This window comes from Selaginella moellendorffii, unplaced genomic scaffold (assembly GCF_000143415.4).
Source record: "Selaginella moellendorffii unplaced genomic scaffold, v1.0 SELMOscaffold_57, whole genome shotgun sequence".
NCBI lineage: Eukaryota > Viridiplantae > Streptophyta > Lycopodiopsida > Selaginellales > Selaginellaceae > Selaginella > Selaginella moellendorffii.
In genome coordinates this window covers 511,535-536,618 of record NW_003314318.1, presented here as the reverse complement: position 1 = coordinate 536,618, position 25,084 = coordinate 511,535, and the positions used below count along the sequence as shown (strand labels likewise).

The 25,084-nt window shown below is 45.5% G+C and overlaps 9 protein-coding genes, 1 long non-coding RNA gene and 2 other non-coding genes across 13 annotated transcripts; 8 read left to right on the top strand and 4 right to left on the bottom strand.

The window, feature by feature from the left end:
- Positions 1–153: 153 nt before the first annotated feature.
- LOC9654763 (zingipain-2) lies at positions 154–1,433 on the bottom strand. The gene is made up of 4 exons (XM_024688370.1): positions 1,210–1,433; positions 907–1,145; positions 707–847; positions 154–643 (listed from the first exon to the last, which is right to left on the bottom strand). Exons 1-4 carry the CDS (start codon positions 1,421–1,423, stop codon positions 260–262), a joined length of 978 nt encoding a protein of 325 aa, XP_024544138.1. The 5' UTR covers positions 1,424–1,433; the 3' UTR covers positions 154–259.
- An 8,022-nt stretch (positions 1,434–9,455) lies between these two features.
- Positions 9,456–11,146, top strand: LOC9654762. The gene is made up of 3 exons (XM_024688247.1): positions 9,456–10,000; positions 10,093–10,768; positions 10,838–11,146. The coding sequence occupies exons 1-3, from the start codon at positions 9,456–9,458 to the stop codon at positions 11,051–11,053; spliced, it is 1,437 nt and encodes a 478-aa protein (XP_024544015.1). The 3' UTR covers positions 11,054–11,146.
- Positions 11,147–11,193: 47 nt separating this feature from the next.
- Positions 11,194–12,881, top strand: LOC9654486 (probable sodium/metabolite cotransporter BASS2, chloroplastic). 2 transcript variants are annotated; one of them, XM_024688387.1, is made up of 6 exons: positions 11,194–11,638; positions 11,759–11,899; positions 11,960–12,115; positions 12,168–12,289; positions 12,341–12,451; positions 12,512–12,881. In XM_024688387.1, the coding sequence occupies exons 1-6, from the start codon at positions 11,210–11,212 to the stop codon at positions 12,741–12,743; spliced, it is 1,191 nt and encodes a 396-aa protein (XP_024544155.1). In that variant the 5' UTR covers positions 11,194–11,209; the 3' UTR covers positions 12,744–12,881. The 2 variants fall into 2 exon arrangements, with proteins under 2 accessions (XP_024544155.1, XP_024544154.1); XM_024688386.1 differs by having other exon boundaries at positions 12,168–12,451.
- LOC9654761 (peroxisome biogenesis protein 12) lies at positions 12,741–14,514 on the bottom strand. Its single transcript, XM_024688389.1, has 11 exons — positions 14,407–14,514; positions 14,240–14,345; positions 14,021–14,160; positions 13,749–13,956; positions 13,591–13,700; positions 13,467–13,541; positions 13,311–13,397; positions 13,171–13,257; positions 12,988–13,125; positions 12,847–12,935; positions 12,741–12,798 (listed from the first exon to the last, which is right to left on the bottom strand). Exons 1-10 carry the CDS (start codon positions 14,512–14,514, stop codon positions 12,864–12,866), a joined length of 1,131 nt encoding a protein of 376 aa, XP_024544157.1. The 3' UTR covers positions 12,741–12,798; positions 12,847–12,863.
- A 158-nt stretch (positions 14,515–14,672) lies between these two features.
- Positions 14,673–16,054, top strand: LOC9654760 (vesicle-associated protein 4-2). Its single transcript, XM_024688345.1, has 7 exons — positions 14,673–15,076; positions 15,142–15,212; positions 15,271–15,352; positions 15,407–15,516; positions 15,589–15,666; positions 15,723–15,848; positions 15,906–16,054. Exons 1-7 carry the CDS (start codon positions 14,869–14,871, stop codon positions 15,963–15,965), a joined length of 735 nt encoding a protein of 244 aa, XP_024544113.1. The 5' UTR covers positions 14,673–14,868; the 3' UTR covers positions 15,966–16,054.
- Positions 16,055–16,071: 17 nt separating this feature from the next.
- On the top strand, positions 16,072–16,537 carry LOC9654759 (mitochondrial import inner membrane translocase subunit Tim9). Its single transcript, XM_002983303.2, has 2 exons — positions 16,072–16,192; positions 16,249–16,537. The coding sequence occupies exons 1-2, from the start codon at positions 16,101–16,103 to the stop codon at positions 16,433–16,435; spliced, it is 279 nt and encodes a 92-aa protein (XP_002983349.2). The 5' UTR covers positions 16,072–16,100; the 3' UTR covers positions 16,436–16,537.
- Positions 16,538–16,556: 19 nt separating this feature from the next.
- Positions 16,557–19,048, top strand: LOC112351097. Its single transcript, XM_024688344.1, has 8 exons — positions 16,557–16,887; positions 16,935–17,093; positions 17,188–17,621; positions 17,681–17,860; positions 17,933–18,107; positions 18,157–18,290; positions 18,347–18,565; positions 18,638–19,048. Exons 1-7 carry the CDS (start codon positions 16,581–16,583, stop codon positions 18,545–18,547), a joined length of 1,590 nt encoding a protein of 529 aa, XP_024544112.1. The 5' UTR covers positions 16,557–16,580; the 3' UTR covers positions 18,548–18,565; positions 18,638–19,048.
- Positions 19,049–19,285: 237 nt separating this feature from the next.
- LOC112351114 lies at positions 19,286–19,964 on the top strand. The gene is made up of 3 exons (XR_002993999.1): positions 19,286–19,436; positions 19,525–19,606; positions 19,658–19,964. It is a non-coding gene; the product is annotated as an uncharacterized LOC112351114 (long non-coding RNA).
- Positions 19,965–19,968: 4 nt separating this feature from the next.
- Positions 19,969–23,116, top strand: LOC9654485 (protein QUIRKY). Its single transcript, XM_002983302.2, has one exon. The coding sequence runs from the start codon at positions 20,247–20,249 to the stop codon at positions 23,040–23,042; it is 2,796 nt and encodes a 931-aa protein (XP_002983348.1). The 5' UTR covers positions 19,969–20,246; the 3' UTR covers positions 23,043–23,116.
- A 216-nt stretch (positions 23,117–23,332) lies between these two features.
- TRNAG-UCC lies at positions 23,333–23,404 on the bottom strand. Its single transcript has one exon. It is a non-coding gene; the product is annotated as a tRNA-Gly (tRNA).
- A 660-nt stretch (positions 23,405–24,064) lies between these two features.
- On the top strand, positions 24,065–24,149 carry LOC112351119. Its single transcript, XR_002994001.1, has one exon. It is a non-coding gene; the product is annotated as a small nucleolar RNA U36a (small nucleolar RNA).
- A 183-nt stretch (positions 24,150–24,332) lies between these two features.
- On the bottom strand, positions 24,333–25,073 carry LOC9654484 (pentatricopeptide repeat-containing protein At4g02750). The gene has a single exon (XM_024688246.1). It carries the CDS (start codon positions 25,071–25,073, stop codon positions 24,333–24,335), a length of 741 nt encoding a protein of 246 aa, XP_024544014.1.
- Between the last annotated feature and the right edge of the window lie 11 nt (positions 25,074–25,084).

Genomic DNA, 25,084 nt, shown 5'->3' with positions numbered 1-25,084 from the left:
CTCAATTCAATATTTGATGTCTCAGGTTGCTCAGGGCTTCTTTCGAGGGGCCTTGAAGCACTATGTGGACGTCTATAGGCTTAAAACCTCGTTGCTTTAGGAGCATTGGTTTGAAGGCATTACGGGAAGCGTATTTCAACAAATGCTATGCAATTCCAGAACGCTAAATTCCGTTTCTTGGAGCTTTAGGAAGTCGTGGATTCTCCAAGGGAATTTAGTCATGGGATCAACATCTATTAAGGACCACACCGAAACATATTTAAACAGCGCATCCAGAGGTAGTACATCTCTTCCATATAGGGCAACAAATAGGCTTGGACTTCGGAGGGCAGCACTCAAAGTCTGAAAGATCGCAGCTAATCCTCTTGGAGCACGGAACTGGGGGTGATGGCGGTGGTCGAGGAGGCGGCGGTGGTACCTTCGATTTGACAGGAAAGTAGACGAAGCCATTCACTCCGCATCGACCCAGTGGGAGGCCATGGTTTCCACGCTGCAGCCTCATGTAGCCTTTCTCTCCCCAGCTTGTCCCCGCCGAGTTTTTGATGATCCAGTAGTCCTGGCCGTTTTCGGATCCATAACCGACGATGAGCACTGCTAGATACGGAGTTGCCTGGTCGTCTTTGCACGGGCCCTTGTAAATCCCCTGCATTTTTAGTTCAAAGGCTTCAGCGAGTTTTCCTTCAAAAACGAATGATTTTTCTCATACCCCTTTGTAGCGAAGGAACTCCGGCGCGTTGCCATCGATTAGAGCTGTCACTGGCTGCTTGGCAACCTGCTTGACGATGTCAGTGTCGTCGCTGGAGCCGTACAAATTGTCGTAATTGTCAATGCCTACGGAGTTGCGGTTCTGGAAGAGCACAACTTTAGTAAAAAACAATGGAAACACAAGAGCACGCACGCACTTACGTGTTTTCGGCAGGTGCCATTGAATCCTGTGAAGCGGTAATCTGATGCGGTGGAGAGGCCATTCCTTGTGTCGTCAAGGTATGCAAATGCGTTCTGGGGAAACCCGCTGTGGCAGCCATCGCTGCCGTAGCTCCGGGAGCAATCCAGCAGCTGCTGCGCCGACAGCTCCACCAACACTCCAGTCGCAATCTTGTTGATTCCCTCGATGGCTTCTGCCGTCGCGAATGCCCAGCTGCCATCTGTAACATGATTTTCCATCCAAACCACAGGCTAAAACATAAATAGAGAGAAAAACCGACTTACTCTGGCATCCTTTACGATCTTTCACAGGTGTGACGGCTCCCAAAGTTCTCCAGTCGATGGATTTGGGAGGGTCAGAGCCAACGTCGCCAAACATTCTGATGCCTGCATCACCATCCAGATTACTATCACTTGTGATAGTACTCCGAAGGGCGGCATTTGCATTTGCAGCAAGCAGGAGGAGGAACGAAATCGAGACCAAGGGATGAGGAGACATTCTTAGAGAGTCGTTGAAGCACGAGAACGAAGGACTATAAAAGCATTTCACGACACCCCACAAGGACCATGCGGTTGAACACTTCGTCCATCGTACAACACTTTTGACAGGCTTTTGCTAGGGCAAAAAAACGTGCAAATGAATGAGGCCTTGCGCTCTTTGCCAACGACTCACCACCAGCAGCCGTAAAACCGTGAGCGGATGGTTGTATGCGGTTGCATATAACCAGGCATTGTCCAGGTGCCATGGCTGAATCGAGGTCTATGCACGTACATGATCAGATATTCCTAGAATATCACCTATGAATAATGGCATGTTCATGACCCCATAGTATGATTCATTTCATGGCCATCATGTGCCAATATGAAAGGTCATGCAAGAAGGATTTAGTCACCCTTTTTATGAATCCAATTCGTGGGTTTTTATGAATCCAATTTTACCCAAATTATCCACCTTTTCATTTGTTAAGCTCACAAAATAGAAGACTAGAAAGAAAATTAATCAAGACAAGTCTGGAGTGATCAAATTATAGACAAATTGTAAGATAACATATAGACGGTTTTGTGTGTTTGGTTAATTGGACACTTGCATACAATCATCTACATACAGGAGGGTTTTACACCCACCAGAATTTTTACAATTTTAATGTTATTCAATACTACATTTTTGTAATAAAAACTTTAGATAATGCCAATAAGTTAGTCAATTTAATAATGCTTTGTTCACACCAGCCATTAAATTATACCTAAAAGTGATTTAGAAACACATCTCTCAGAAATGTTGAGCATGTGATAGAAGAGAGGATTCCACAAACAAGGAATCAAAATTTCCCTTGTGTGAGAGGGAGAGAAGCCATGGATCACGAAGCAAGAACTTCCTTGATCACTGGCACCGCAAAAACAAAGATCTCTATAGAAGAGGAGGGAACACAGTCTTGGATTTTAAGTATTTTCAAAACGCCAGTGGCGCCAACATGTTCAAGGGCCGCCCTGTTCTCAACACTTTGGGCGGCCGATTCAAGCCAGCAGCGGCAGCAGCAGCGGCAGCAAAAGGTGGCAGAAATCACGAAGATCTTGGCTCCAGCCACCCCCATCCGCATCAATCTCCCTTGCCCTCTTCGCACCACCTCCTCTATCTCCCCCCTCCTCGAAAGCGGCAGCGGCAGAGGAGAGGAGTGCCACGGCGGCAATGACGATGATAGGAGGAGCTTCCACGGTGGCAGCGATGGCGTCAAGCGGCACGGCAGAGCTGAGCAATGCTCTGGAATCTGGTGTTGGGCACAAGTGCAAGAGCCCCGACGAGCCTAAGAGACTTCTCTCGTGGGGGCAGCGGCAGAGGCAGCGGAATGGGCGTGTCGTGGAAGTGACCAAGGGAGGAGGAAGAGGCGGCACTTGTGGTGCCGCAGCACCATCACAGCTCTGCCAACAACACTGCCACCAATCACCACCACCACCACCAACACCACCACAAGGAGTCGTCAAAGAAGATGGCAATCCATGCAAATCGGAGGGTTGTGCGTGTGGAGAAGCAGCAGCAGCACAGCCAGCGCTCCAAGTGGTGCCGCAGCATTGCCCTATAGAATATTTATGGAATAATTTAATCTTAATGCTACAAAAGTGTAGCATTAGGATTTTAGTGAAAAATGCAAAAGAAATGCTAATTGTAACATTATCTTACTTTAATGTTTATTTCTGGTGTGAACAAGTTACCATTAAATTTAGCTATTAGATTAGAGTTTCAAAATCTAATATAATAGTGTGGTGGTGTGAATGAATTACCATTAAATTTCCTTCTTGAACATTTGTCCTTCTATTCCTTTGTTCCTCTTTTGAAAAAATAGTGTTAAAAAGTATTGGCTTCATGGAACATGGGTGCTCCAAGTTCAAAATTCTATAATTGAGCATCAAGTGTGTTTGCTATTCTTTGTGTTTATTATTTATGTGTTCCTTTTATTTTAAGGACAAATGTTCTTGATATCCTAGAATATGTTAGAAAGTGCTTACTTTAAAAGATTTAAACAATCATCATCCTTCTATATTTAAAAGAGCAAGTGCAACATATTTAATCTAGAAATTTTTTTCTTGGGTGGTTGAGATGGAAAATAAGTTATAGCAGCAGAAGGTATGTTTTCAACAATAGCATTGTTATTATTACTATTGTAATTCTTGAAATGTAAAAGGAAATATTTTCTTAGTAACACTAGTGCATTTATAACTATAGTGTGATTATTGTTTTTTAGCCAAGTATTTGCAGCTCTTTCTCTTTATTCAATTTTCAACTAAGGAGGTAATTCTCTCCTAAGGATGCCAAGCACTAGAGTCTCTTACTACTAATGAAAAACATTTTATGAGCCATGTTTTGGCCCTTTTTGGTGTCTTGGAGAATATGGTTATATATTTCATGAAAGAAATCTAAATCCTTGAAGTAAGACATTTTTCTTGTATTTGTTAAGCTCCAAAGAAAGTATTCCCCTTCTAAATATGAAAGTCTTCATAAGGATAAAAGGTTTAGGCTTTATATTTATAATCTTTCTTCTTAAGAAACTTTCTACTCTAGTATAAGTATCTATCAAACGTCTTTAGTGGAATTAGGGTGTTATTTAAAAAATGCTGTAAGTTGCCAAACAAGTCAAGACATTTTATGTCGCGAATGTGACTGTGGATATCGAAAATTATTTGTCAATTAGTCCTTTTGGATATTCTTTCCTTACTGCCATGACGGCAAGAAATTGGTATTGCTAAATCTTTTATTAATCTCCACTTAAGCTAGTTGAGAAACTAATCAATGGCCGTGTACTTAAATTGAATAAACATAGGGTAGGAACTCTTATATATTCCTTGCTAAGCATATTCAACCTAGTTTGAGAAACTCTTGTCATTGACTTGCATTTGCTAGTGTTGGGAACCCCTGTGATATTGAATTTGGTCTTTCAATATTTACTAAATGATAGCTTACCATGTTTGTCAAACACCCTTGCTATCATACACCTTGTGTTAGCAGCATTCGGTTTCAATTGTTATTTATAAAAAGTGTGTAGATTTGCTAATTTGGCATATCTATAGAATATAGAGATTGTCCTAAATACAATGGTGTTTATCCCATATCCAAATTCGCAATCTAACACCATTCTATATTTAATAAGTTTCAAATTTGTCGTAAAGACTAACTTCTTATACTAAGGGTGAAAGATTAAAGCATGTGTTCCTAGCGGGAGGGTGGGGGGGAGCTGCAAAGGGTTCCAAATGTATAGTAGGGATAATAGGTTAGGCATAGCTGATCAACTTAAAGCATAGTCTAACTTTAATTTTTGTGTCTATCTTTGTTTTGCGTTTAATTTAGGTTTAAGTCTAAGTTCCACACCATGCTAACTAATGGAGTACCCATATCCTCACAATAGGGCATTAATATGTTGAAATAATGCTACTCCATTTGTCTTTATTTTGTATGTTGGTCTTGGCATTAGGATGTTGGTCACTTTAAGATTGTTTTAAGTCGTTCTGTGCTCTTATCCCTTCACTCTTTAGGCTAAATGTTCAAGAGTCACTTCATGTGCCAATTTCTTCACTCATTGGTTACAAACTTAGAAATTTGGCTCTATTTCTTCATTTAGTGGCCCAAGGCCTTAAAACTTGGGTTTTGTATCATTGTCTTTAGACATATGGTTATTTTTCATGATTAAGTGAATCAATCAAGACTATAATGATTAATTTATTAATTCAAATAGTCATTGCCGCATTCTCTTATAAACTTTTCTTGGATTGGATTAAAGGCAGTGCAAATGCAAATTGGAGGTTTAATCAAAGTTGAGTTTGAAAAGAGAGTCATTATGGACAAAGGATTAAACACGTAAATCATCTTCTCTTCCTCAAGAGATGATTTGCAATGAGGTGTTAATTTATTACTTATGTTCACATCATATAATCAAGAGTCCTTATCTTAATGGATGTTAGTTATGATGGTTTTACAAATGGTGAGTTATGGGATGAATAGTGGTGAAATGCTAAATCATTTTACTTGCTATTAAAGACTACAATACTTAATTCTTTTTTGGGGAACCTTGTTATTACTCTTTGAATAGCTTGGTGTTGGATTAGTATTGAGTTTTAGTCAAAAAGAGAGTGGCATAAACTTGTCTATGTTGTGAATAAAAGTTAATGGTGTTGAGTGTTGTAAATCTCTATTAATGGGGTATGGCATTTATGTTATATTTTGCTGAATCGAGTTGGCACTTGATACTCACATAAGCCTTTATAGTAATGATATAGGTATTGCTCATGTTGTTGTTCAATTGATAATCAAGTCATTGTATATATATCATATATGTTTTATTTCGTTAAAGTGGAACTTATTCAGTAAAGTGGGACATTAATTAGCATGTGTCCACATGCCATTTCCTAGTACTTAATTAATATTTATTAATATTTCTATCAGTTTTTTAATTTATTTTTTATATTTCACAATATTATAACACAAAATCATATGAAAAGTTTTTAATTTATAAATTATAAAGCTAAAACTTCAATTTTTTATTGTTGTTATAAAAATGGCATGTGGCCACACACCATAAGTGGGATAATGAAAAGTTCCACTTTAACGAAATAAAGCATATATATATGTGGTCATAAGTAATGTGTTTATGAAGTTGCTTTATCAAATGATAATCAACCATGAAGTGGAGTTTATTTGTATATAGTAGCATTGAAGTAGCTTTGACTAAGTTCTCAATGATGACCCATTATACTAAGCTTAAATTGATACTTTGTTTTCTTGAAGATTTGCCTGTAAAGTGATAGAAAAAGTTGTTCCATTCATTTGCGATAGCTTATTGGTTGATCTGTTAGCACCTGGAGTAGATTGTCAGATGGAAAAAGTGTGAAATTAAGGCATTGACATTGCTAGCATTTGTGTTAATAGAAGTGACATTATTATTTTGAGTGATAAAGAATTTTCTTTAGACCTTGATTTTTTATGTCATTTTTTTAATTAGTGTTTTAGCTTCATATTAGATTTTGAAGGTGATTGAAGAAGAGTGTTAATGCAATGTGGATATCCAAAGATATGGTCTTCGTGATTGAGTCTTGGGTATTTATTTACATTTTTGCAAATATTGATGTTAGCAGAAATTTGAGCATAATATTCAGTACTTATGCATATAGAATTTATTTTGAAATGAACATTTGTGAAGTTGTTAGTAAGAGGAAGTTAGTTGAAATTTTGTATTTTTAAATTAAGAGTCATTCTTTCTTTAGGATAGAAAATTTTCCACAAATTTTTTTAGACTATTCCAATGGTTAACATGTTAGTCACTTTACCTGTAAACCATTCCATTTTCATAAGTCATTACACATTAGTGAAAGGGTTGGAGTTAACTTTGGTTAACTTAAACTTTAATATATAGTTTGTATGATGTGACCCAAAAGTGATATTGACTTTTGGGGCTAAAGGCAATTGAGTTAAATAGAGTCTAGAGTTGGTGTAAAAAAGTGATTGTTGCACTTTTTTTAAAAAGGTAACTCTTGTACCTTTCTTTTGTAGTATTATGTTTAATAGTAGATTGCACTTTACATTTTTTTTTAGATTTTATGAGAGTAGTGAGCTTTTGCTGATTTTAATTTGGTCTTGGTAGCCTTGCACCTTGGTTGAAGACAGTGATGTCCAACTTAATTGTTTGCAATTGAAATGTATTTAAATTATATGCCCTATAAGGTTATAAAAGTCATAGGTACCAATGAAAAATTCTTATTGTTATATATAATTATCTCTTGCCATAATACTCCCTCTATAATGGTTGTAAATCATTTCTATTTTATTTGCATTGAGGCTTTTATATAATAAAGATGCTCTAGGATCAAATTCCTAAAAGTAAAAATGGGATAAAGTCTATGAAATTGAATAAAAAAAGTTATAAACATTTCCAAGTAAATTCAAGTAGTCCACTCATACCCAATGTATTTATTTATTTATTCTTTTTTATAGTAACACTATTAGCAAGTGAATTTCTATATATCAAAAGTATATATAAATTTCAATGATGTTTTTAAAGAAATACATCTATACTAGGTATATTTAGATCCTTGCTCTCTCTCTCTTCATTTCATTTCATGGAATAAAGTGCTAAAGTAAATAAAGTATAGTTAAGAAGTTTATAAGATTGGATTGAAGAGCATTTTTATTTAATCAAAGTAAGTATTTTTTATTTTTATTTTTTATTTTTTTATCTCATCTTTGATAGGTTTTTAAATTTTTTTAAATATTTTTCTTTATCACTTATAGATTATCTAGATGAAGTGTCAAGAAAATGTCAATAATAATTAACACATATGTACATGTATGTTTTATATAGATTTGAAAGATGGTTTTCATTTGAAACACTTTTTCATCCCATTAAAACATCTTTAAAGACTTTTTTATATTTTAATTAATTCCTTGGTGGTATAATATTTATAACAATAAAGCAATAAAGGGAGGCCCATAGTAGATTTCATGGACATTGTTATTAAATTTTTTTTATAGATGTTATATTTGGTTAATAGCAAATTTGGCACATATAGGAGTGGCCTCCCAACTCTAGCACATTCTATCTTTAAATCCTCCAAGCTTTTTTCTTGGTTTACAATTTTATATACACTTAACTTTATATGACTACCTTTATGCATTTCCATCTCTTCCTACTAAACATTAGTGGATTTTATTCAAACTTGCTTTGTGTTGTTATTAGCAGTTTTGGTGTTGAAGTCCACCAAGCAACATAATGTGTGCATAGTGGACCCCATTGCTGTGGCCTTACTATTATTAAAACCATTCCAATAAGACAATTGACTTGTTTTTTCATTTAAGCAATCATTTTTTATTTCTCAAAGTCACAAGAGTTTTAGATCCTTTTGTATATATGGAGAGAAATCTCAAAATTGTGTCATTAGTCATATTCAATATAATTCAAAAGCATTATAGGCTCTATAATGGCTTTGTCATTTAAAAGTTAATAAATACCTATGAGTTCCATTATACTATAGATCTATGGGAAACTTTAATGTTCTATAGGTATTAGTAAGTTTTGAGATGTATAGGAAGATGTTGTTTTAAAGTAGTATACTAATTTGTTAAGAAGAAGTACTTTGCAACATTATTACTAAAATAAAGATAAATAATATATTTTTTCATGCACATAATCAAATACTAATGCAAGTGGCACTGATTTGAATTTTGCTATATATATACATGTGTGTGTGTGTCTGTGTGTGGTATGCACTAATGCAAGATTATTTTGTGAGTTACACATGTCTGTTTAAACAATTCAATAATAAAACACATATGTGTTTTAAATTGATGTGATTGCAGTATAATTCAATCGTTTGCCACACCACCCACCCCATCCCTATCATTGTGATATATATGTGGAATAGATAGAGATGAACAAATTTGTGAGATATGACACAATGTAGAGTAGACATAGTCAGGTTTGATATAATCAATTTTGGAATATAAAATTTTACTATTCTAGTGCCGGCAAGGAGAGGCCTGCTTGTTGTTTCTTGTAGTGACGCAACCAAAATATTAAAATAGAACTTGGATAGATAAACCAATAGTGAACCCAAAATAATGCATGAGAGAGATCAGCAACAAACAAATTTTACTGTGCTGCTGGCATATACTCTTTGCACTTGTATTTTGTTATCGCAATTCACAACAAACAAAGTCTACTGTGCTACTGGCATATACTCTTTGCACTTGTATTTTATCATCATAATTCACAACAAACAAATTTTACTGTGCTGCTGGCATATACTCTTTGCACTTGTATTTTGTTATCGCAATTCACAACAAACAAAGTCTACTGTGCTACTGGCATATACTCTTTGCACTTGTATTTTATCATCATAATTCACAACCAACAAATTTTACTGTGCTGCTGGCATATACTCTTTGCACATGTATTTTGTCATCGTAATTCCAAGCCATTGTGGAAGCACTAACTTGATACGCAGCTCTCAAACCTCCAGCCCAAGTTTCTTTTGCTCTGTGTCTGTCAGCAATGGCTCAGACCCCAAATCCAGAATCCCCATTGCTCAAGCTTCCCCGCTTCTTCTCTCTCAAAGCCGACAATGGTAAGTACCTCATGCTTAAGTCCGATGGCACCCTTGCATTCGAGTCCGACACCACCACCCGATACACCACACACGAGGCGGTCTACAATGCCAATGATTCCAACGCCTCCTTCGTCATTTGCTCCGCCAACAAGCACTTCTGGCGCCGCCACTCCTCCACCTCTGCTGTGGTAGCCGACCTCAAGAACCCACCCAGCGACACCGATGCCTCAAACCGGTTCAAGCTCCATCCCGAGGTCGCCCCAGGAAAGGTGGCACTCTCCTCCGTCCACGACGGTCTCTTCCTCAAGCGCTTCAACACCCAGTACCACGCGTTGCTCAAGGAGCCCAATGAGATCGTTTCCATGGTAGAAGTGGTGGAGTCGTCCTACTACGTTGTCAACATGCCCGAGTACGTGGGTCTCAAAGGTAACAATGCCAAGTACCTCAGCTGCCTCTCCGAGCCTATGGGCATTGGAGGCTTCCCGGACCAGTTCGCTTTCACAAACGAATCCGCGGATATTCGTGTTACCACCCACCAGGTACACTGCTGGTTTCGTCTTTCATCTGTTTTCACATTCCCAGGGCCCTCGACCAGGTGGCGTATCTCCTGAACGGCAAGATAGCTCTTCGATCCAACCAAGCCGCCTCCTGGACTTCAAACAATTACTGGAAGGCCGATACAGACAAGTGGGTCGCACCTAGAGGTGACACTCCCGACTACGCTGAATGCCAGTTCGATCCAGTCCGAGTGAACAGCACCACACTCGCTCTCAAGGGTTCCAATGGCCTCTACCTTATGCGTGGAAGCCGGTCCTGGGTCACCAATAATCCGGACGTGGTCTTTGCTGGGGCATCCGATTACGAGGAAACGTCCAGCCACCTGGTGGTCGAAGAAGCTGTGAGGAGCAGGCAAATCTTTAACGTGACGTATCTGCTAGATCTGGCGAGTGCGAGCGAGGAGGCGCCAATCGGTGTCGCCTATGGATCTGCCACGAACAGAGGCAGCGAGCCTGCTGAGATGGAGATCAGCGCGAGCAAGACCACCACAGTGAGCAACACCAGGTCCTTCCACAACTCGTTCACCTTCTCCGAGAGCATCACGCAGACTTTGACGCTCGGTGTGCCGTTCTTTGCCAAAGAGAGCACCGAGATCCAGATCGGAGCCGAGCAAGAGTTTGGAAACCAGTGGGACGAGACTTTGTCCGAGGAAGTCACTTATCAGACGACTTACAAAGTGACGATTCCTCCAGGGAAAACGGTACGTAAGAGAATCTGCCTGTGCGCCTTTGCTCGATTGATTGACTGACATCCTCTGCTATCCATCCAGGGAACTGTGCAGGTTGTGATCAGCACTGCGAAACTGGCCATCCCGTTCCACTACAAGACGAGGGACACATCGCTCAATGGCGTGGAGCGTGAGCCTGTGGATCGCATCGACGGTGTCTTTGATGGTGTGTTGGCTTTCAGGACTGATGCGGACATATATGACGGCACCCAGACATATCGCATCCCTGTTCCCATGAAGCTCAACGTTGCGAAATAGAACAAAAATCCAAGGGAGCTGGTATAAGAAATAGAATAAAATGATGTTTGCTAAGATGGTTTTTAAGCAAATAAAGTTTGCCTTTATTGACTTTTCATTGACCAGGTTGACTGTATTTCAACTTAAACAAAACAATTGGTTTTAGGGTTTATAGGGATGGCGTTGTGCGCTTGGTGTCCTACCGCGTGCTTGCGCCTCGCCGTCCACCTCGACTCTCCAGCCTCCTTCCTCCCAATCGCTGCGCGCCATCACCGTCCAGCTCTGGCTGATTGCCGGACCCGCGGCGCTCCAATTCGCTCCAGGGATCGAGAATGCAGGGCCCAGGCAAGCGCGGGCGAGGATGTGAGCAGCGCCGCGCCTAGCAGCAGTCGATTGGAGGAGATTCTAGGTGTGGCGACGAGCTTGTATCCGGTCTACGTCGTCTTTGGTGGATTGCTCGCGCTGGCCAGGCCACAGGCTTATTCGTGGTTTGTGAGCAGGAGCCCCGGCTCTTACAGCTTTGCTCTGGGGGCGATCATGCTGTCCATGGGATTCACGCTCAAGCTCTCGGATCTGGCGGACGTCCTCCGGAGGCGCCCGGCCGCGGTAAAAAAACTTCATCCAAAGTTTCAAAGGTGTTGTTCTTCGTTTCGTGTTGGTTCTTTGGCTTCTTTTTCCCTTCTTTGCTTCTAACTTGGATGGTTTTCTTTCGCGTTTGGTTCTTAGATTGCGTTTGGATTCATGGCACAGTACGTGATTATGCCGGTCATGGGTGCTGCTACTAGCCGGTTCTTAAATCTCTCTCCCATGCTATCAGCTGGGCTCATCTTGATGTCGTGCTGCCCGGGAGGAACCGCATCAAACGTCGTAAGTTTTCTAGTCTTTGATCTCGCGAGAACTTCTCTCAAAATCCATTTTTTTCCAAAGGTGACTTACATCGCTCGAGGAGATGTTCCTCTCTCGATTATCATGACTGCGTGCACGACGATTGGAGCAGTCTTTGCTACACCGCTCTTGACACTGTCCTTTGCCGGAGCTTACATCCCTGTGGACATCAAAGGCCTGGCTCTCAGCACTCTACAAGTGAGACTGGTTGTAAAGTTTCTTTGTTTTCTGTGACGCTCGGCTTTTCCAGGTAGTTCTTGCTCCAGTTCTTCTCGGTGCCTGGCTACAAGGATCTTTTCCACACGGTGTTGCCTTCATTAAGCCTTTTGCGCCCCTCGCAGCTGTATTGATCTCGTCTCTACTTGCTAGCAGGTTTGTCCCTTTGGATTTCTTCTTTCGCTTGTCGAAACCATCGTATTGCAGTGTCTTCTCTGTAAATGTTGGCCTTTTGAGCTTCAATGACGCAGACTCGTCGTCTCTCTTGCTCGTTGCCACAGGCGTTGTTATGGTGCATACTGCTGGCTTCTTGCTGGGGTGAGTTATTCTCCAAAGGTTGCACTGCTTGTTGACAAGTCTGCGCTGTTTTGGATGTAGATACGTTGCGTCCAAGGTTGCTGGGTTCGAAGAGCCACAGAGCCGAGCGATTTCAATCGAAGTTGGGATGCAGAACTCGTCTCTCGGCGTTGTTCTGGCAAACTCGCACTTCGCTTCTCCTCTAGCATGTGTACCACCTGCGGTGTCGGCTGTATTGATGAACATCATGGGCAGCGCACTAGCGGTTGCATGGAGACACTTTGGAGACAAACCAGAGGACAGTCCGAGATAAAAAATCTCTTGTGTAGCCTTGCTAGTCTTCATTTTTTGCAGCAAATCACTGGTCGCTGCAAAGCAGAAAATTTGCTTTATATATGTAAGATATCACTTTGTACCTCTCAAATCTGTTAGTTTATGCATCCTTATACAACCGGCGGATGTGCTCGATATCAGCTGGGATCAGAGTGACTGGGCAGCGCTTATACTGTCCAAAGGAAGAAGCCAGATAGAGCAGAAAGGAAGCAAACACTATTTACCTGGGATATGTACTTGTATATGCAAGGATAACAAAAAACGTATCCAGATACAGCGGCCATGGCGGGATTTGTTCGCCTTTGCAGGCAAAGTGGACAAGTTCTAACACTTTCCGGTAGAGGGATGCCGTTTGGTGCCACCTACAAAGCGCATTCAAGACAAAAAAGAAGCTCTGAAACAGTTACCTTTGGTGGCGGTGGTGGTGGAGGCGGGGGATATATCGTAGGGGCCATGACTCGTTCCTCGGCAGATTGATACCACCATTCCATCATCTGAGGCTCGTGTTAGGAGTTGTATGGAACTGCAGTGAAAGAAGAGTGCGTACCTTGAAGAGAAATACTCCGGCAATAAGGCCTGTTTGAGCATAGTCCAGAAAAGTGTAAAGTGACTTCAAGAGGCCTCTTTGAACAGCCTATAGAGTCAAGTGATAAATCAGTCACTAAAAAGAAACACAACGGCATGAAGAGAAAGTGCTCTTCACCTTCAAAGAAGCCGGGCCTCGAATCCGTTCATAGTCGTGATTTCTTCTTTCCTGGATATGTTTAGTTCCATCTAGCTTTACACAACAAGGTAAAACGACAAAGGTAAAACGACATCGTGATTACCAGCTCCTGTCCGGATGCACGGCGGACATAGACTCCGGTCAAGTACAAGGCTGGAGAATAGAACCGCGTTGCCTCGAGTAAATACAGCAATTGATATGCGAACGATAGTCCTGGAACGAGCATAAAGACTAGTAAGATAAGTTACATTCAAAACATACCTTCGTGAGTGGCGTGAATCCAAGGAAAGGAGTACGTGAGAACAGCAACCAGATTAAGTTTCCAGCGTTGGAAAATGCTTCTATTGTTATGTGGAACAACTTCTTCCACTGGAGCACTGCTACTTCCCCATAACGCCGTTTGCAAAGCGCTGCCTCTTTGAGCCGTGTATGCTCCTTGCAACTTTGCCTTGATGTAAGGCAATCCAACCTTTACCATGTTGATAAAACAAAGTACGTGTGAATTCGGGAGTTTTGCAGACGAAAGAACTTACCAGGAAAAATATCGAGAGGCTTTTTTGAGCTCTAGTCAGACCGGCTCTAGAAGGAAGCGACGATTTTTTCTGTGTCACATCGGTTACAATCTCCACTGGCTGTCTCCGTAAGCCATAAAGAGCTTCCGCGAAAGAAGCATCTGCCGCAAGGAAGAACCAAAAAAAAAAAAAAGAATCATAGCGTCATGTCATGAATGTAAGCTAGCCATCACACAATACCCGCTGTCCGGACGTTGTGCGCCTCGAGAATTAGCATTAGAAATGCGAAGAACTCGTCGCTATAATCCAAAACCCTGTGCACAATGGGCCTTCTCTGTGCAATCACCTGAAAAATCGGCGAAGTTGTGAGATTTTCCTGCCCAGACGATGAAGAAAATCACGATTACCCCCAATGAATACATTAGCGCCGCCCTCAAGCTCTCCGGGAGCTGCTGCGCAGCCACCATCTCAAAGAATGTCGGCCGATCGCCCTCGCCCCCGACTTGCATCAACATCACTGCCCAAGCGCAAGAACCCTAACACCTCTCCCCAAATTATTTGAATACTCAGAGGTCAACCCTTCCAACGGCCGGATGTCTTCCACGTGGCAGTAGTAGTAGCTATCCAGATTACGTCAACTGGGTCAGCAGATAAACGGCTAGGATTGGCCCCCCAAGAGCGTTAGGGCTCTACATACATTTCTTCTCAGGCCTGTAGATCTTTGCTCTCATTGGCGCTGCGAGTCGATTTCCGGTAAGACCCGAGCTGCTGTGGCAGATTCCACGGATTGGGAGCTGGATCCTTGTCGCGGAGGCCAGAGTGGAGGGAAATCCGCGAGCTGGAATGGTCAAGGCTAGGGTTTAGGCAGAATGCGGTGGTGGCAACGCATCACAGCCGAGCAGCACCCTTCTCTGTTCGATCACCGGCAGCAGCAGCAGCAGCAGCAGAGCCAAATGCAGCCCGATGGATTTGGAAGGGATGCGACCAGTCTGCGCAGCGTCTCTGCTGCCGCAAAGGCCTTTCTCTTGAACAAGCGGCGCTTGCGCCTCGACCCTGACAAGAAGCTCGTTTTTGAGTGTAAGTTCTTTCACTCTCTCTCTCCTTTGCTTGTAAAATCGATCTCTCACAGTTTAAAAATTTAGATGAACCGGGAAAGCAAGTCTCCAGCGCTGTGAAGATCAAGAATGTGAGCCGCTCCAATGTGGCATTCAAGGTGAGCATCTCGTTCTTCGTTTCGCATCGTCTTCTACTCTGATTTTCTCCTTGTGAAGTTCCAAACCACGGCACCAAAGAGCTGCTTCATGCGTCCTCCAAATGGAATCATCAAGCCGAACGAGACCATCTACGCAACTGGTATGAAGTTCGTCCGGTTCTTCGTGTTTTTGACTCTTTCCCATCCCGTGGCAGTCGTCAAGTTCGTGGAGCAGCCAGAGCGTCCACAGCAGAAGAGAGCGAAGGAGAAATTTAAGATTGTCAGCCTGAAAGTTAAGGACGGGGTCGAGTACACGCCAGAGCTGGTACGTCATAAGCTTGCAAAGTATGAGATCTAAGAGCCCTTCTCTTTCTCTCGCTCTCACTTCGCAAAACAGTTTGAAGAGCAGCGCGAACTAGTCACCGTTGAGAGAATACTGCAAGTGGTCTTTGTAGACCCGCAACACACTTCTCCGGTAAGATCATTCGCATTTTCCTTGCATCCAACTCACGAGTGATTCAATCGATGCAGGCGGAGCTGGAGAGGCTCCGGAAGCGTCTAGCGGAGGCCGAGGCAGCGCAGGAAGCCCGCAAGAAACCTTGTGAGGAGAAAAACCCCAAAGGAGCGGTCGTGGAGGGGCTTGTCATTGACGAATGGGTACCAAATCTTTTTCCAATTCTCTCGTCACTCACAAGCTTTGTCAATGATTTGCAGAAAGAGCGTCGAGAAAAGTATTTGGCGAGGCAGCAAGTTGAGGGAGCTGACTCTTACTAATAAGAAAAAGTAGGCTTTGAAGCTTTCGTGTTCGTTCACACAAAAGGGTTGTATGTGAAATATTATATATAGCATTTGACCATGGTAAAGTTCTTCCTTTCTTTCTGGGTTTAGGGTTCTTGGGGAGAAGGAGCGATGGAGAGAGCGGGTATGGAGGTAGCCGGCATGGCGGAGGAGGATCAGCAGCGAATTGCGGGCATGATCGATGCGCTGCAAGCCCGCGACAGGTAAATGTCTCTGCGTTGGATGGGATTTTGGGATGGATTTGGGCATTTTTGCGCAGCTTGAGGATGTATAACGCGCTGGTGGAGCGATGCTTTGGGCACTGCGTGGATTCCTTCCGGCGCAAGACGCTGGAGAAGCAGGAGGAGACGTGCGTGAAGCGCTGCGCGGAGAAATTTCTAAAGCACGCTATGCGGGTGAGCATGAGATTCCAGGAGCTCAACTATGACAAGGTTACACCGGACTAGCGAAGGGAGAATCTACTGGAATATTTATTTAGCTCTTGAAACGTTTTAATAATTCTAGCCTAAATCCTAGCCGTTCAATCTCAAGTTTAATTGTTGTGATGAGACAAGCCTAGGTTTGTTTTTTAGGGTTCTTGGAGGATCAAGAATGGGCGGGCAGGCGCTTGCCTGTGAGCATGGAACGCATTTCTCTCCTCGGGGAGTGATCGGCATCGTTCCATCTCGCCATGGCGTGAGAATTCCGCTTCGGCGTCATTGGAGCGGCAGGAGAGGTGTTTTTGCGATGCAATCATCTCCGCGCATGCCATCGCTTGGTGCGGTGGTTTCGACTGCTTCCCGGGCCCTGGCGGCGGTGCTGTGCTGCGCGGCGATCACTGTGGCTGCTCTACCGGCGATGCTTTCTTGGCAGAAAGGATTGAATGCCACTGTCTGGGTCGCGAATCATACCATTCCAGGTGAGTGAAATGATTAAAGTATAATTTCTTAGCAAGATCTCTTCCAGGGAAACTTCGAGTTCGCAAGGCCACCCTTGGCTGGACGAAGCCTGTGGATTTGGAAGGAATTTGTCTCGAGGATGGTGATGGAGAGCGTGTTCTTGACATCCAAAACATCACGACTAAGGCGTCGCTTTTCTCGATCGTAACCGGAAGGAGTGGTTTCGGTAAGAATGGAAAAGAGATATAACTTCCTAGTTTACTCTTTTTCCTTCTTTGTTTCCAGATTTCATGAGAGAAAATCAAAACGTGGTTTCACAGGGGATTGCACGGTTTCTTCGCTATGGATGAACTTGCTCGAGGATCCAGAGACCGGAATCTCTCGTCTTGCTCGTGCGGTGGAATCCTCGACTCGAAAAGCACATCAGCAACCGAAGAAGAAAAATGCCGTTGTTTCGACCGGAGTCGTGAAACTGGCATCGGACTTCAAGGCTGTTAATGGAGGATTGACGATTCGTGGCGGAGAGCTGCTTCTTCCAGCTGACGCAGCGGCTGCTCTTGGAGAGAAAATATTTGTCGACGTTCTGGTTGGCAGTCCTGCGAAAGAAAGATCCGAGGCTCTTAAGTCGGGTGGTGGTCTTCGTTCTTTGCCGGTGCAAATCAATGCCTGGTCGGATTGTCTTGAAGCACAGGTGCTTGGATTTCTCAATGCCTCGAATCAGAAGATCGAGCTCATCGAGCCTATAAAAATCGAGGTACTGTTTTCTCTTTTGTTAATGATTGAGAAACTTATATATCTTTTCGTTTGTCTCAGATGGATCTCACTCCTGAGCTCGGTCGCCTCTACCTTGCTCGAGTGAATCCTTTGCTAGGCTATATAGTCGGTCCTGCTGTGGCCGAAAATGACATGCCTGACGTGATCATGGAAGTCATTCCAAAAGAAATGAAGTTTCCTGCCGATGAATACAAGCTACGCTTCGAACCAATGAGTGTGGTAAGCTGTTCAAAGTTGTACTTTCTTGTTCCTTCCCGAAAGTGCCAACTGTTTTAATGTCATCCTCTATAGGTATTGGCAAGAGGACCTATTCTCGATGGGATCTTCACGCTGCTTTCGCGAAGCAAAAACAAAGACGAAGTCTCGGGTGGAAGACGCCAGCTCAAGATGGAAACAAGTGCTATCGAGGCCGTAGCCAATGTGGATGGTCATTTAAAGTGCCGACGCATTGATCTTCTCATTGCGGGTATGGTCTTGGATTCACTACTTGTTCTTCTTATTTCATCTCTAAACAGGCAAAGTTCATGTTGCTACCTGGGGCGAGTTCAACTGGATCGAAGAGAAAATGAACACAAAACTAGTGATTCCACAGACAATCCTGAAAGACTTTCTAGGATTGAACAACCTTCCGAAAAACTTCCATTTCCAGGTGATTAACCATCTCTCTCTCTTTACAGTTTTTTTCAGCTATATGTTTCCGTGTAGGTTCCCGTCCGAGGAACTTTCGATCGACCACAGATCGATCTCGGGGCTGCTGTCTTTCGAATCGCGCAGCTAACTCTCCACCAACAAGCTGGCCCTTTCGCGAAAAGCTTGGTCGGAAGCTTTGACGATTCCACACCGGACCATGATGTTCCAGAACCCATCGATGTTCTTCCCTGGCAAGCTCACAAGTCAGGCGCGTGAACAAGACCTTTTCCAAAGGTAAAAGTTACTCTTCTTTCCTCGTGGGTTTTCTCAAGTACTTGTAACTTTGACATCACGGTTATTTTTCAGAGTAACAGCAAACTACACTGTAATAACGGGTACGTATGGCATCATCTTTTGAAGTGGTATCATGGTCAACGTCCGGAATATCGTATTTTTCCCGTAACCTCCAAAACACCACTTTCAGCATGGGGCCTACGTTCGTACACCTGGGCCACAACTCAAATGGGCCACTTCAATTCTCGTAAATCACTTGCTTTGATTTTTTTTTCTCTGTGAGTCACGCGACAAACTATCAATATGCAATCAAGGGAGTCGAGAAATTTGATCCAATTGGATCGAATTCGATCATCGCATAGGTGTAAAGGATTAAGGCGAAAAGAGGCAACGCACTCTCGCAAAGAGCTGCGTAAAGAGAGGCCAATTGTCCGAAAAGATCAAAAAGATAGGTGGAATCGTTACACTATGATGTTAAGAGAACCTTGATCATTGTGTCATGCTAGGTACTGTCGTACGCTTGAGCCACTACTGGTTTGAGCCACGTGGTACGAAACGCCGGTCAACTCGCCGGCTTGGAAATGGCGGGACATTCCGTCATTGCCGGCGGGGAGAGTAACGGCGCTGGCTCACGCCGTCTGCCACGTGGGATATAGAAGCTTCACTTCGCCGCCCGCGATATGTGTGTCCCGTTGCCAACGTTCCATGGTTTTTATTTTTGCCGCCTCTAGGGTTCTTGCGCGAAATATTTCGCTCTCTCTGACCGATAGGATCGATCGGAAGCTGGAAGGTCAAATTGGCGGCGAGGATTCGAAGGGATGCGCTAGCGAGCGTTTCTAGGTGGCCTACTCTACTCGCGCCTCTCAAATCAGTTAGTTTTCTCTCCTCTGCTCTCTATCTGTGATGTGGAGCGTCTCTTTCGTGCTGACAGGATCGTTGCGCTTCTTTCCCCCTTGCAGATCGCTCTCGGAAACGTTTGGTGCTGGAATTCGTTCTTGACGGCATACATTGGGCATGAACCGTGAGAAAATTCGTCCGAGAGTAAGCCTTGGATGAGACGCTTTTTGCTTCCAGGCCTTACATCTTGTCCAGGAATTCGCGAGACAATGTGTTCTGGGAGGCTTGTCTTCTAAGCAAGCAATCCTTGTGATAGACGCTGGCATTTATGTGAGCGGGGTGTCGCGTTTGATTTCGTGAGGTAGGAGCGGTGTTAGTGCAATCCAGTCTAGATCTCTTGGTGGTGGTGCATTTATGAGGCAGCGAGCTAGAGAGGATCATAGGTAGACCAATTTTTTGTGATTTTGCGGGAGTTTTCTTTGTAAAGAGGGGAGCTGTTTTTCTTTCTTTGTTTCCTTTTTTGGATGCTTTAGATTGAGTGAAAGCTGCTCCAGGTTCAGTCCCGGGATCCAGATTAAACTAATGCTGCCGGGGACGGCAGCCAGACTGGATCACTGTGTCTCTTGCAAAATTGGGCTTTTTGTTGCTGCATGCTCTTGCGAGATGGTCGATTTCTGTGACGTTTTTTTTCTTCTCGAGATCGAGGGACAGTCATAGAAGTTGAGCGAGGGACAGTCGTAGAAGGTTCTTTGATTGGAGTGACAGCGATGGTAGGAGATAAAATTCACATTGACGAGCTTTATTGATCAAGGGAGGTGTGCGCCGAGACCTTAGCTCCCGGAAGATGGGAAAGAAGGTGGTGGTGGAGATTTTGAGCGCGCACAATCTCATGCCCAAGGACGGGCACGGCTCCGCCAATGCGTACTGCATTGTGGAGTTCGACGGGCAGCGGCAGGCAACCAAGGTGAAGACCAAGGATTTGAATCCGGTGTGGAACGAGAAGCTCGAGTTTCAAGTCCGGGATGCGCAAACCATGGCTCAGGACGCTGTCCGGATTGAGGTGCTCACGGCGCATCCAAAGGAGAAGAACAACAGGAAGAAGGATGGATTTCTGGGAAGAGTCCGGATTGAGGGAATTAGCATCAAGAAACAGGGGGACGAGGCGATTGTGAGCTATTTGCTGCAGAAGAGAAGCCCCTTCTCGCACATCAAGGGGGAGCTCCGGGTTAAGGTGTACTGGGTGGACGAGGCCAAGAAGGAGGAGGCGAAGAAGGGAGAGGAGAAGAAAGATGGCGACAAGAAAGATGGAGAGAAGAAGGAAGGAGAGAAGAAAAATGGCGAGAAGAAGGACGAGAAGAAAGTTGAGAGGCCGCCACCCCCGACTGTGGTTCCAGCGGCCGATTACGTCCTGAAGGAGCGAGCTCCGGTGGTGACAGAGAAGGTGAGGACGTATGATCTGGTGGAGAAAATGCTGTATCTCTACGTCCGCGTCGTCAAAGGGAGGAACATCAGCAAGGAAGAGCCGTATGTGGTGATCAAGTTTGGAGAAGCCGTGGTCGCGAAGAAAAAGGCAACAAAGAAGGACAAAGTTGCTGTGTGGGAGGAAGTCTTTGCGTTCAGCAAAGACAAGATCCAGGGGCCGACAGTGGAGATTGTCGTTGCCGAGGACGAGAAGGGAAGCAAAGATTTTGGGAGTGTCGTGCTCGAGATCAGCGACATTCCATTCCGTGTTCCGGACAGTCCTCTCGCTCCTCAGTGGCACTCGCTGGAAGATCGGAAAACCCGCGTGAAGAAGGATGAAGGCGAGGTGATGCTGGCAGTCTGGTCTGGGACACAGGAGGACGAGAGTTTTCCAATCGCCTGGCAGTCGGACACAGGTGGTCACGCGCACACAAAGGCCAAAGTGTATTTATCTCCCAAGCTCTGGTACCTGATGGTGAACGTGATCGAGGCACAGGACCTGGCCGTCTCGGACAAGTCGCGCTTTCCAAACGTTTGCGCACGAGTGACTCTCGGGCCATACCAGAAGTGGACGACCACGTTCCCGAAAACTCCCAGCGCCAGTCCGATGTGGAACGAGAGCAAGATGTTCGTAGCCGCGGAGCCTTTCGAGGAGCACCTGATGGTGTTCGTGGAGGACAAAGTTTCCGCGGACAAGGCTGAGGTTCTCGGCAGCGTCAAGATCTCTCTCGCCGGCAACAAGCAGATCGCAAGGAGGAGCGATCCAAAGGAACCGGTGGCGTCCTTCTGGTACAACTTGGACAAGAACGGAGACAAGGGATTCAAAGGCCGCGTCCACCTGAGGCTGAGCTTCGAAGGCGGCTACCACGTCATGGACGAGTCGACGAGCTACATCAGCGACATGAGACCCACGGCTAAGCACCTGTGGAAGAAGAGCCTGGGGATCCTCCAAGTCGGGATTCTCCAAGCGAAGGCTCTCCTGCCGATGAAGAACAAGGACGGGCGCGGCACCACCGACGCCTACTGCGTCGCAAAGTATGGGCCGAAGTGGATCCGGACGAGAACCGTGGTGGACAGCCTCAACCCGAAGTGGAACGAGCAGTACACCTGGGAAGTCTACGACCCATGCACAGTCGTCACCATTTGTGTCTTCGACAATTGTCACCTTAGCGACAACAGCAGCAACGCGCAGCCCGACGGCCTCATCGGCAAGATCCGGATCCGCCTGTCCACGCTCGAGAGCAACAAGGTGTACGCCAACTCGTATCCGCTCATCGCCCTCCAGCCCAGCGGCGTCAAGAAGATGGGCGAACTCGAGATCACGGTCCGGTTGGCGACCACGACGCTCATCCACGTCCTCCAGGCCTACGTCCAGCCCCCGCTGCCGAAGCTCCACTACACGCGTCCACTGCCGGTGGCCGAGCAGGAGATGCTACGCATCGAGGCCATCCGGATCGTGGCCGGGAGGCTGGGACGAGCGGAGCCACCGCTCCGGCAGGAGGTGATCCGCTACATGCTCGACACCGAGTCCAACATGTTTAGCATGCGGAGGAGCCGAGCGAACTACGCGCGGCTGACGAACGTCCTCTCGGGCCTGGTGGTGGTGTCGAACTGGTTCCACGAGATCTGCAAGTGGTCGTCGCCGGTGACAACGCTGCTGGTTCACGTCCTCTTCCTCATCCTCGCCTGGTTCCCGGAGCTCATCCTTCCGACGCTCTTCCTCTACCTCTTCCTCATCGGGGTGGCGCACTACCGGCACAGGCCGCGAGCGCCGCCGTCCATGGACGCGCAGCTCTCGCACGCCACGGATGGGTTATCCCCGGACGAGCTGGACGAGGAATTCGACACCATTTTCACGAAGAAGCACCCAGATCTCGTCAAGGCGAGGTATGAGAGGCTCAGGCTGGCGGCGAGCCGGCTCCAGACGGTGGTGGGCGACATCGCTGCGCAGGGGGAGAGGGTCCATGCACTGCTCAGCTGGAGGGATCCTCGGGCGACGGGGATCTTCATCACGTTTTGCTTCATGCTGGCCATCGTCTTGTACGTGGTGCCGTTCAAGGTGATCGCCATCCTGGTGGGACTGTATGCGATGAGGCATCCCAGGTTCCGGGACAAGTCGCCCAGCGTGCCCATGAATTTCTTCCGCAGGTTGCCATCGCTGGCCGATCGGATTCTGTGAAAGAAGGAACCAAGTTTTTGCTTTTTACTTTAAACCCTTAGAATAGAACTTAAGAAAAGGTGAAAAGTTGTTTCTTTTTGCGTCAGCCGAGAGTCGAACTCGGTCTATTGCTTGGAAGGCAGTTATCCTTACCGTTGGACTACTGACGCATTTTTATGAGTAACTAAGACGGGTTAATCTTAGTTAACTTTGGCTTCCTTTAAAGCTTGCAGGTAACCGCTGCACTACTGACGTATTTTTATGAGGTTAATCTTAGTTAACTTTGGCTTACTTTAAATTCTTTAAAAGCTTGCGTCAGCCGAGAGTCGAACTCGGGTCAATTTCTTGGAAGGCAATTATCCCAACCGTTGGACTACTGACGCATTTTTATGAGTAACTAAAACGGGTTAGTCTTTGGCTTACTTTAAATTCTTTAAACAGCCGAGAGTCGAACTCTTGGAAGGCAATTGACGCATTTTATAACCTTCAAACATGTCAGCCGAGAGTCGAACTCGGGTCCATTGCTGGAAGGCAATTATCCTAACTGTTGGACTACTGACGCATTTTCGTTCTAACTTAAAATGGTTAATCTAGTTAGTTAATCGCATTCTTAGGGTTCTTTATCTGCTGTTAGGGTTTTGGTCGAGCGCCTCCTTTTTCTTTGCGGCGCGCTTCCTCTTCGTGCCTGTGACAATGGCGCTCGCACATCGTTCTCGCAAAGCTTCTAATGCCGCGATGCTTTGGTCTGTGGGTCGTCAGGCTTCGCTCTTTGCTATAGCTGCCGGATTTGATAGATAGATTTCTCTTTCTTTTTGAGGCTGATGAAACCGCACTGGGCTCCGATTGTTATGAGCGATTTGCTGGGCCTAGAAAACCCAATTTCTGACTCTTCTCGTCTAGTCTCGTCACGTTTGGGGAATTGCAGTGCTCTGATTACTCTTCCTGTACCATCAAATTCAGAGGCATTCTTCGTGCTAGTGCCTGAAAATCTTTTAGGGAAATGAGCACTTGTTTGTCTGGAGTTCTTTCTTTTCCTTTCCTTGTGGCGATGATTACAAACTATCCGCGCTTCTGAGATCAAACGCTGAAGCACAAAAAGATAATGGTTGAATTTCTTGACATGAGCCACTCAAAAGTAACCAAAAATGTCTCTAGATTCCGCGCGAGAAGTCTAAAATCTTGTTACAAACCAAAAGCTCTTCCAAAGTCGGCCAATTCCATGATAGTCAACGGCTGCAGAGTCAACGGATAGCTCAATGGTCAATAAAATTCCCCATAACAGTCAACGGTTGTGTGGTCAGTCAAACCTTGTCATAGAACGTCAACGGGACGGTCAACGGTCTCGGTGGCCAGGAGGTTTGCCAGGAGCACGTACCTGGATGGGCTGTGCTGCTCCATCTCCAGCACCAGACCCCCCACACTCTCCCCTCGCCTCACATCACTCTGCGTCCAGCACGCCCCCAGCAGCGTCCCCAGCGCCACATCGTCGGGCACGAATGGCATCGCCGCCAGCACCTCCTCCGACTCCTCCAGCATCCCGGCGCGCCCGAGAACATCCACCGCGCAGCTGTAGTGCTCCCGAATCGCCGCCACCCCAAACTCCGCCAGCAGCGCCCAGTTCCGCCACACCTCCGCCACCGCCCCCGCCGCCGCGCATCCCCCCAGCACCACCGTGAACGTGTTCGCGTCCGGCTGGATCCCCTCGAGCTTCATCGCGTCGAAGAGCGCCATGGCCGATTCGAGCTGGCTCGACTGCGCGTAGGCCGCGATCATCGTGTTCCAGGCGGCGGCGTTCCTCTCCGCCATGGCGTCGAACGCCGCCTTGGCCTCGCCCACGCGCGTGTTCTTGGCCAGCGCCCCCACGATGGAGCTCCACGACACGACGCTCCACTGGGGCATCCGATCGAAGGCGACCTTGGCGTCGCGGAGGCACGAATTCCTCGCGTAGGCCGCGATCATCGCGTTCCAGGTGACGACCGTGCGCTGCGGCATCGAATCGAAGAGCGCCTCGGCCTCGCCAAGATGCCCGGTTTGGGCATACGCTACGATCATCGTTGTCGCGG

What these genes read in the sequence shown, in the direction of transcription:
- LOC112351097 (XM_024688344.1), top strand. Translation starts at nt 16,581, where the DNA reads ATGGGCGGGCAGGCGCTTGCCTGTGAGCATGGAACGCATTTCTCTCCT. An exon ending in GCTTCGAACCAATGAGTGTG is followed by an intron (nt 17,861 to 17,932) that starts GTAAGCTGTTCA and finishes CATCCTCTATAG; the next exon opens with GTATTGGCAAGAGGACCTAT. An exon ending in CGAAAAACTTCCATTTCCAG is followed by an intron (nt 18,291 to 18,346) that starts GTGATTAACCAT and finishes GTTTCCGTGTAG; the next exon opens with GTTCCCGTCCGAGGAACTTT.
- LOC9654485 (XM_002983302.2), top strand. Translation starts at nt 20,247, where the DNA reads ATGGGAAAGAAGGTGGTGGTGGAGATTTTGAGCGCGCACAATCTCATG.
- LOC9654760 (XM_024688345.1), top strand. Translation starts at nt 14,869, where the DNA reads ATGCGGTGGTGGCAACGCATCACAGCCGAGCAGCACCCTTCTCTGTTC. An exon ending in ACCCGCAACACACTTCTCCG is followed by an intron (nt 15,667 to 15,722) that starts GTAAGATCATTC and finishes CAATCGATGCAG; the next exon opens with GCGGAGCTGGAGAGGCTCCG. An exon ending in GGCTTGTCATTGACGAATGG is followed by an intron (nt 15,849 to 15,905) that starts GTACCAAATCTT and finishes AATGATTTGCAG; the next exon opens with AAAGAGCGTCGAGAAAAGTA.
- LOC9654761 (XM_024688389.1), bottom strand. Translation starts at nt 14,514, where the DNA reads ATGTTGATGCAAGTCGGGGGCGAGGGCGATCGGCCGACATTCTTTGAG. An exon ending in GCCTCTCGATATTTTTCCTG is followed by an intron (nt 13,957 to 14,020) that starts GTAAGTTCTTTC and finishes AACATGGTAAAG; the next exon opens with GTTGGATTGCCTTACATCAA. An exon ending in TATACAAGTACATATCCCAG is followed by an intron (nt 12,936 to 12,987) that starts GTAAATAGTGTT and finishes TCCTTTGGACAG; the next exon opens with TATAAGCGCTGCCCAGTCAC.
- LOC9654486 (XM_024688386.1), top strand. Translation starts at nt 11,210, where the DNA reads ATGGCGTTGTGCGCTTGGTGTCCTACCGCGTGCTTGCGCCTCGCCGTC. An exon ending in GAGGAACCGCATCAAACGTC is followed by an intron (nt 11,900 to 11,959) that starts GTAAGTTTTCTA and finishes TTTTTTCCAAAG; the next exon opens with GTGACTTACATCGCTCGAGG. An exon ending in TGGCTCTCAGCACTCTACAA is followed by an intron (nt 12,116 to 12,167) that starts GTGAGACTGGTT and finishes CGGCTTTTCCAG; the next exon opens with GTAGTTCTTGCTCCAGTTCT.
- LOC9654759 (XM_002983303.2), top strand. Translation starts at nt 16,101, where the DNA reads ATGGAGAGAGCGGGTATGGAGGTAGCCGGCATGGCGGAGGAGGATCAG. An exon ending in GCGCTGCAAGCCCGCGACAG is followed by an intron (nt 16,193 to 16,248) that starts GTAAATGTCTCT and finishes ATTTTTGCGCAG; the next exon opens with CTTGAGGATGTATAACGCGC.
- LOC9654763 (XM_024688370.1), bottom strand. Translation starts at nt 1,423, where the DNA reads ATGTCTCCTCATCCCTTGGTCTCGATTTCGTTCCTCCTCCTGCTTGCT. An exon ending in AGATCGTAAAGGATGCCAGA is followed by an intron (nt 1,146 to 1,209) that starts GTAAGTCGGTTT and finishes ATCATGTTACAG; the next exon opens with ATGGCAGCTGGGCATTCGCG. An exon ending in ATGGCACCTGCCGAAAACAC is followed by an intron (nt 848 to 906) that starts GTAAGTGCGTGC and finishes GTGCTCTTCCAG; the next exon opens with AACCGCAACTCCGTAGGCAT.
- LOC9654484 (XM_024688246.1), bottom strand. Translation starts at nt 25,073, where the DNA reads ATGATCGTAGCGTATGCCCAAACCGGGCATCTTGGCGAGGCCGAGGCG.
- LOC9654762 (XM_024688247.1), top strand. Translation starts at nt 9,456, where the DNA reads ATGGCTCAGACCCCAAATCCAGAATCCCCATTGCTCAAGCTTCCCCGC. An exon ending in ATTGGAGGCTTCCCGGACCA is followed by an intron (nt 10,001 to 10,092) that starts GTTCGCTTTCAC and finishes TCACATTCCCAG; the next exon opens with GGCCCTCGACCAGGTGGCGT. An exon ending in CGATTCCTCCAGGGAAAACG is followed by an intron (nt 10,769 to 10,837) that starts GTACGTAAGAGA and finishes CTATCCATCCAG; the next exon opens with GGAACTGTGCAGGTTGTGAT.